Source organism: Vigna unguiculata, chromosome 5 (genome assembly GCF_004118075.2).
Source record: "Vigna unguiculata cultivar IT97K-499-35 chromosome 5, ASM411807v1, whole genome shotgun sequence".
NCBI classification, from domain to species: Eukaryota; Viridiplantae; Streptophyta; class Magnoliopsida; order Fabales; family Fabaceae; genus Vigna; species Vigna unguiculata.
The window spans coordinates 43,968,124-43,976,275 of NC_040283.1; the positions used below are offsets into that span (position 1 = coordinate 43,968,124).

An 8,152-nucleotide genomic window follows, 5' to 3' on the forward strand; every position below is an offset into this window, starting at 1 on the left:
GTCTGAGTTTAATTTAACGTATATATTTTCTCAAAGTATAAATGTTTGTGGTGGTTGATGTCATTGGTATTTTCACATGAGATGTATTTAGTGGGCTTAGTCAAACACTTGATTATGAATTTGTTTAAATGGATGGATTGATTGTATCAACTTAAGTATATGAATGAGATGTAAATGTAAATATATGTATGTGTGATTTAATTTATAGATATGTATAAAAGTTTTTAAAACTTTAGCTTATCTAGTTTTATGTAATTGTATTGTTTATCAACCGGGATAATTGTGTTATACAAAATAGATGATATCATGAAAACTAAAATACATTTTATAGGAGTATACTAACTAATTAATGTGTATTTTGTGTGAGAAAGTGGAATTAATTAATAGTTTTGGGTTATAAGATATCGATTGTAATATGGAGCCTGTGCGAAGTGGATAGAGTAAGATTGAGTGTCACATCGTTACCCATAATCTAAATCAATTCAAATTCCGTTTGATAAATAACTTTCTTATGTGATACAGATTAAAAGAATTGAAGCATCTATGTGCTTCTTTATTTATTCAATTTTTATTCTGGAGAAAAAAATTATAAAAAAAAACAACAATAAAGGGATTGGGCCATGTATATCCGCATTCACTCTCCGACCAATTAGAAGTCAACCTCTTGGTCAGGTTTGCACTGGAATTTCAATGTTTAATATATTTTTGCCGATAAAGTTGCAGCAAGCGGTTATTTATATGTTGCAGTGGCCTTGCGTTACTTTCTGATTCCTGCGAAGGTGTCAAAGGTTAAAATGCAAGAAATAATTAGACTATTTTCACCTATAAATATAAGTAACAAAAAGAAACATGGAATGGTGTCTTTTGAACATTTATATTTATATACAATGTTCATGGGCATAAGTTTTCCATTTATAAAAGCAAAAGGTAAAGAATTGAAATTTAAAATAGTTACGTCAGGAGAGTCGATAATCAAACTTAGATATCATGATTATTGATTTTGATACAGAGTCTACCTAATATTCAACTACTGCTTATATATGGACCTAATTAATTAATTAACCAAATATTCTCTTAGTGGAGTCTCTTTGAATAATTATTCTATAGCTTAATAATTATGAACCTAGAAGCTTCAGAGAGGCTCTCATGTTTATTATGATGCAAGGTTTTACTTTTGTGTCCCATTGTTTCGTGACATAATTGAACTTCATTATTATTTAACTTACATCATCAACAGCGGCTCGGAGCAATCTAACCTGTTCCTTTGAAACCGATCGTATCTGAGAAATTGAACAAGGTTCAAACACAGTAACATAATGTTTTCACAATATTTGAAAAGGGAAGTTCAAGAATTGATGAATAATAGATAGTTAGAACATGTACCTCTCTAACCATGGTCCAAGAAACATTCTCAGTGCACGGAGGAATAGTCAACGAACCCATATACCTGTAATACTGTTTGTAGAAAATTTTGATTTGCCTAGGGTCAACTACACCCACCACTTTTTCTGCTTCCGTGGTCTCAGAAATAGCCTTTATATGACTCGTTAACTACAAAAAGCAAGGGTTCATGTCTAACTTCAATATTTATTATATATATAATAGTCTTTACAGACATAGTTATTCACGAAATATAAGACACAAAAACACAGAAATTTAATTTACCGATGACAGAAAAGAATCTGGTCTTCCAATCTTGTATAGTATTCCTATCACAGTTGTTTGTCCAGATGGAGTTTCGTGCACCATGTGTAACTCTAGATCAAACCTGCAATGCAATTTTCACTATTCTTTATTCTTTTTAAGTATAGGTAAATATTTTAGGCGTGATAACCCAAATCGTAATGGAACAACGAATAAAAAATAAAAAGTCCGGACGAAATCGGGTGTTTGACACCGACTAAATATATAACGAAGGCACAAAACAAGTTAGTATTACAGTTTCGTTGTATATAGAAAAATAAAATCATGTATTTTCTACGTAAATTCAAAGAAGTGTATGTATTACCTTTTGCCATCTATGGTGTGTTCAGAGGGAGAATGCCAATGACATTGATTGAGTAGGTATTTAGTTTCATTAATTTGAAGATAACCTGCGCCAGAAACCCATTCTAGCTGCATTTACAAACCAGAAAGTTGGATCAAAGTTAATTTATTGTATTAGGTAGATAACTAAGAAGACGTTAAAGTATATATATACTATAGTGATTTCAAAGTTTGGTAGTTTAATTATTTTGATATTTATTCACCATGATATCGTGGCCCCTATTCCTAATAGTGGCATTGGAGGGTTGGTAGTTCATCTGAAGCTTCCCTAACTGCGACACTATTTGAACCCTTTCATTCAATAGATCAATCGGTGACTGCATGGATCCATTGTTGCACACACTCCATTCAGGGTGTATGTTTCCCCAATGAGACGGTCCATTTTCGCTTTCTTCCTCGTAACTAAACTCTCTCTCATCTTCTGCACTTTCAATAAAACATAAACAACATATTAACACGTATATAATGATGTATACTTTCTGATACGCATGCATGCAAACTAAACAGAAAGCCGACAAGCTAATCGATCCTGACCAACTTCTCGAGACATCACTGGTAAAGACAGGAACAAAAGTATGCAGCAAATCGAAACCGTGGTAGCAAGCTTCTCCATTTTGGTTGTCGTGTTTGGTGGTAACTTATGAGAACCAGAGGGTTACGATTTACTTGATAATGTTGGTGGGTGATGGAGTAGCTAGTTCTCACACCAGTATTTATAAGCGATCATGGGTAGGTTAGCCAAATATGAAAGTGAGAATAAGAGGTAGGGCAAGGTTTTGAAATTGGAAAAGCTATCAATTTTTAATTTGACCACATTGACAAGTCACCACACTTTTTTTATTCGTCGGCACAGTCGGAAGACTAAGTTTTCCCGTTTCACGCAACCACCGTAATCAGAGAATAATATTTACATATTGTGAAGAGAATAATACAAAACACGTTTTTTCATTTAATGAATCATTTACATGTTTGTTTTCTTGTTGATTCTCTATTTGAATTAAGGGTCCTTTTTTCTTTTCTTTTCTCATCAATTAACAAATTGTGTTACAGATTCCGTTTCTTTTATACTCTGTTCCGTTTCTGATTTTCAAGTACTGTGTCATGCATTACGATTCTCACTTCATGCTATGGGGTTATCAATTTCTATTGTTAATCGAATTTCTATTGTTAATCGAATTTCTTTTGAATTTGGATGGTCTGTTAGGTTATTTTTTGTGTGATTTCTGTGTTTTTATAATGCATTAATTATCATTAATTTTAATTTTTTAAAATATATTAAAAAAATATTTAAGAGGACAACAAAAGAAATAGAGAATCTAAACTTAATTTCTTTATATCTTGATTACATTTCCGAAGTCAGATAAGTGATGATGGAATGCAAATAATAATTCTAATGTTGCGGAGACTAGTTATTAATTATGTACAAATTGTCGAATACATGACATATAAAATGTGAAAATATGAACTATATAGATAAGAAGTCAGAGTTGGGTTTCACGAAGCAATCTTCCCTTACTTAATTAATAGATAAATAATTTAGTTTATATTCAAATTATATCGAAGATTTAATTAGCAATTATATTCAAATTAGTTTATATGATTATTCAAAGCTTGATTATTTTCTAAATTATTTTATATTATAATCTCAATTGCATAAAATTCTTATCAAAAATAATAATCAAATTTATAGATTAAATGTTTAAATGTGTTTAATAATAATTAATTAATTCTTAATATTATACTCGATATTAATATTTTTAAATTTCAAAGAATTTTTCAATGTCAATCAAATATCAATTGAACATCTACAATTACAAAAGAAGTAGAACATTATTACTACTCAAAAATACCCTAGAGCAGAGCATTTAACATTGTAAAAAGTTTCTTCCTTTACATTTGTATTTGCTTAAGGAGTTTTTGCACTCTAAAAGAAATGTTTTGCCTGATTTCATTGGCTGAGATTACCCCACCTTGTGAAACTGCTTAAGTTCTAGCTTAAATGATTATTTTATTTAGTTCAAACGCATAGTTTGTTTAACCTAAGTGAGTTGTTTAATAATAAGTTCAGATTCTCTACTGATTTTTTTTATGTTGTGTTGAGTATTAAAAATACATTGTATTGATATTTTAAATATTTTTTTAATATATTTTAAAACGTGAAAATTAGTGATAATTAGTATATTATGAAAATACATAGAAGAACAACACAACAAAACCCAACATCTAATCCAAATTCTTTAATAACCATTTTATTAAATATTTGGCTCAAGCATGCAATTAACTTAGGCTAATTTGTTGCCTAACATAACTTTAAACCTAGGAAATCAATTTATCTGCAACCACTTATATATATATATATATATATATATATATATATATATGCTGTCGTGCCGAAGTAAATGTGTTTTGAACGTGTAACTATATATCAATGGATAATCCGATAATAGTCCAATAGTATGTGAAACAATAAACTTAACAAACTTATTATAAGTATATATATCTCCAAAATGAGACTAGACACCAATGGATAGTCGATAACAATCCAATAATGTTTGAAACAATATCAAGAAACAACAAACTTCGTTAGAAAATATTTTAACTTATGAATATTTTATTACAAAACTTAATTATAAGATAAGATTAGCATTCACTTATATATATTATAAATTAATTCACTTATATATATTATAAATTAAAAAAATTTCTAATAGATGTATGATTTGTAACGACTATAAATAAATCTTTATCACATAGTCAAGTAATGTTGCATAATTTTAACTTTATAACTGTTTTACCTTTTGGTTACTTAAAAATGTTTTTTTGTAAAATTCCTTTAAAAATTCCACCATTATTTTAAAGTTACTTAAAAATTAAATTGTCCTAAATCTTTGTTTGGGGTGTGGAACTTTTTTGAAAAATCAATCACAGTCAATTTTATGACGACAGAGGTTTAAAAAAGGTTTTCAAATGATGAACTCATGTGCACGACTACCTGGTCAATTTACGGCTATATTCTGTAAGAGATTTCGTGTCGAACTCATATTAGTTTCACAATTTTGTTATTTGAATATTTAAAAAATTTGTCATTCATAATCTTGTGCTATTATTGATACTTTTCACTAACTTTTCTACCTTTTCTTATATCCAAATATATAAAAAAGATAATCTTTGGAACCCAATATAAGCAAAAGAAAGTTTGATGACCTCAAATATAAATAAATATTAATTTTTTTCTTTTATTTAGTGATATCAGATTTAAAATACTATCTAATTAATTGAGATGTCATTTTCAATTATTTTAATTAGTTCGTGTTAGTATTAGGTTTCAATGAATAACACTTTAAGAAACTATTTTTAAATCATAAGTTACATAACATTAACTAACCTTCTTCTTCAGGATAAATTTTAAATAATTTTACTTATATTTGCAATATAATAAATCAGACAGATAATTAAAATTTAATAATAATTTTAATTGATACGTTTTTAGGTAAATGACCGTAGAGTGTAAGAAATGAACGTAGATGAATAACATTTTTATGAAAATGAAAAGAGGAGGTAAAATAAGGAATATCAAGTTACAAAACGGTTAAATTGATGAAAATAATACATCTTGAAAAGTTTCACATCGTCTAGGATAACCTAGGGGATGAGTGTTAGTGATTATATGATGGGCTCTAAGTCCATGATGTTCTTTGCCCCACTCAAACACACTTGATGCTTGTATTTGACTTTTCTTATACTCTTATAATAGAGTGTTGTGAGGTTTGAGTTTAATTCTTGTTTTGGAGGGTATGGGTGTATTTGGGGTTAAAAGATATGAGAGGGTAGTCTATGTGATGTACAAATTTCCACATAGTATTATTCTTTGGTGGTTGTGGTTTTTTTACATATTTGGAGTTTTCACGTTTTATTTTTGTGTTCCTTGTTTTAATCTTATTTATCTGGTAATAGGATGATTCTTGGAGGTAAGACAATAATATTCTTAATTGATGATATGTTTTTACCAATAGTAGTGTCAAGAGTTATGGTTCGATGAGATTTTTTCTTAGTATACTATATGGTTGTAGGGTTGTCTGATCTTCCACATCAGAAACGATTAATTCCTTGTTGTTGGAGGATCATCATTGGTTGTTGAAGTTGCAATGAGAAATTTGATGGAAGGATCATTGTTCGGGTTGTGTTGACGTGGTGAATCTGCAGCTGAGTTCGTGGAGGTGCAAGGACTTGAGTCATGCTGGATCTGCAGTTGAGTTTGCGTGTTGCGAGGTGCTACTGGATATGCAGAGGACATCGTATTTGGTGCTCGTATGACCCGGTGAGTGATGTACGATGGAGATTTGAGTGTGAGTCACAATTTGCGACATGTGCATGGAGGAAGTGCTATACGGTTTATAGATCTGCTTCGACGAGAGTCAATGGTGGTGTTACATCAGCATGCGTTACATCAACGGGTGTTGCGTCTCCAGCAAGGGAGTTAAATGACATGGTGATCTAAAAGAAATTAAAAAAAATCAGAGAGTGACACATGGCGTGGCGTTAACAACATTAATTTTTTTTTTCTGAAAAGGACGCAATTTTTCAAAAATGAGGACGTAATTGAGACTTTTTTTGCCCGCGGATACCAAATTGACACACTCTTATCAAAGTGGATATCATTGGAGTAATTAAAACTTATTTATGTGTATTATCATTACAAGAAAATCATTAAACAACACTTGATTTCAAACACAAAAAATAATTACTCACTATGTTGATTATACTTAGATACCATTTTACAAACTACAAATTTGATAATTAAATTAGTCTTCAGTATAAATAAAAAATTATAATTGATTTGTGAATTAGATTCTAAATTGGTCTCTAACATTAAGTGTCAAGATTTTAGCTATTAAGTAATCGGTATCTAAATTAGCCAGTGATTTAAAATTAAAGACCATTTTAGAATCAATAATAATAGTAAGTATCTAAAATTTTCATAGCAAATAGTATTATAGACTAATTTAATTCTAATCTACAAATTAATTATAATTTTTTATTCATAATAAATCTTATTTTAATACTGATAATATTTAATTTATAAGATGATATCTAATTTATTTAATATAATGACTAATTTTAATCTCTAAAATTAATTTTTATTTTAATAATTTTATTGTAATGTATATTAACTTATACAAATTGTATTAAATATCTAATAAAATTATTCGGTGTGGCCCCATTGTATTTTTCATTCTCTGTTTTTTTCTTTCATGTCCTTATGTGTCTCGTCTTCATGAATATCTCTTCATTTTTTATGTTTATATATTATTTCAAATAATTTTTCAATTGATATATTATTTAAAATTGTGAAATTTATATTAATAAGTTATAGTTATTTAGGGCGTTACAAATATATATATCGAAAAGAATGGTAATTCTATATCCGATATTTATTGAATGTGTTGATTTGGTCTTTAAAGTATTTTTATTAGTACTTATAAACTAACAAATTTAAAATGTCATCATTTTAATGAGATATTTATAGCAGATAACACAATTAACATTATTATCTAATATTATTAATTCAAAACTAGTAAAATAATTATTAAAATCAAATTAACATATTTAATGCTGATAAAAAAAATATAAAGCATATAAATTTCTCTCTTAATAATTGTCCACTAAGAATTGAACTATTAACTTAGCTCTAATATCAATTGTTAGGATTGAGCGTTTATCATTAGGTCAAAAACTATAGTGATTAGTTAAAACGCAACTCTTTATACTTGTAACAGTCCAAATACTACAGTTCGATTGTGATCCGACCTATTTGGTCTTTACCACGAAATACTTGATGTCATCTGCAACAAATACTTATTTTAATTTATAAATGCTGAAGATATACCTAAAAAAGTAAATTGGTTGGTACGTAGTTGAAAAAAAGAAGTTTATAATTGCTTAGTAATAATCTAAAGGAGAAGACATATTCGGACTAATTCTCCTCTAACTTTCCATGTACCAGAGTCTTTACAACAACAACAAAAAACACACACACATATAATTTTACACCCTAAACCATGATTTGCAAGAAGAGGTAAATAGTGTAGAAGTTTCTTTTTCTATG

General features: G+C 28.7%; 1 protein-coding gene across 1 annotated transcript; it reads right to left on the minus strand.

Moving 5' to 3' along the window:
* Positions 1-474: 474 nt before the first annotated feature.
* Positions 475-2,769, minus strand: LOC114186337 (alpha carbonic anhydrase 7-like). The gene is made up of 7 exons (XM_028074400.1): positions 2,581-2,769; positions 2,250-2,467; positions 2,009-2,115; positions 1,666-1,768; positions 1,384-1,551; positions 1,227-1,280; positions 475-771 (listed from the first exon to the last, which is right to left on the minus strand). Exons 1-7 carry the CDS (start codon positions 2,657-2,659, stop codon positions 688-690), a joined length of 813 nt encoding a protein of 270 aa, XP_027930201.1. The 5' UTR covers positions 2,660-2,769; the 3' UTR covers positions 475-687.
* Positions 2,770-8,152: the final 5,383 nt, after the last annotated feature.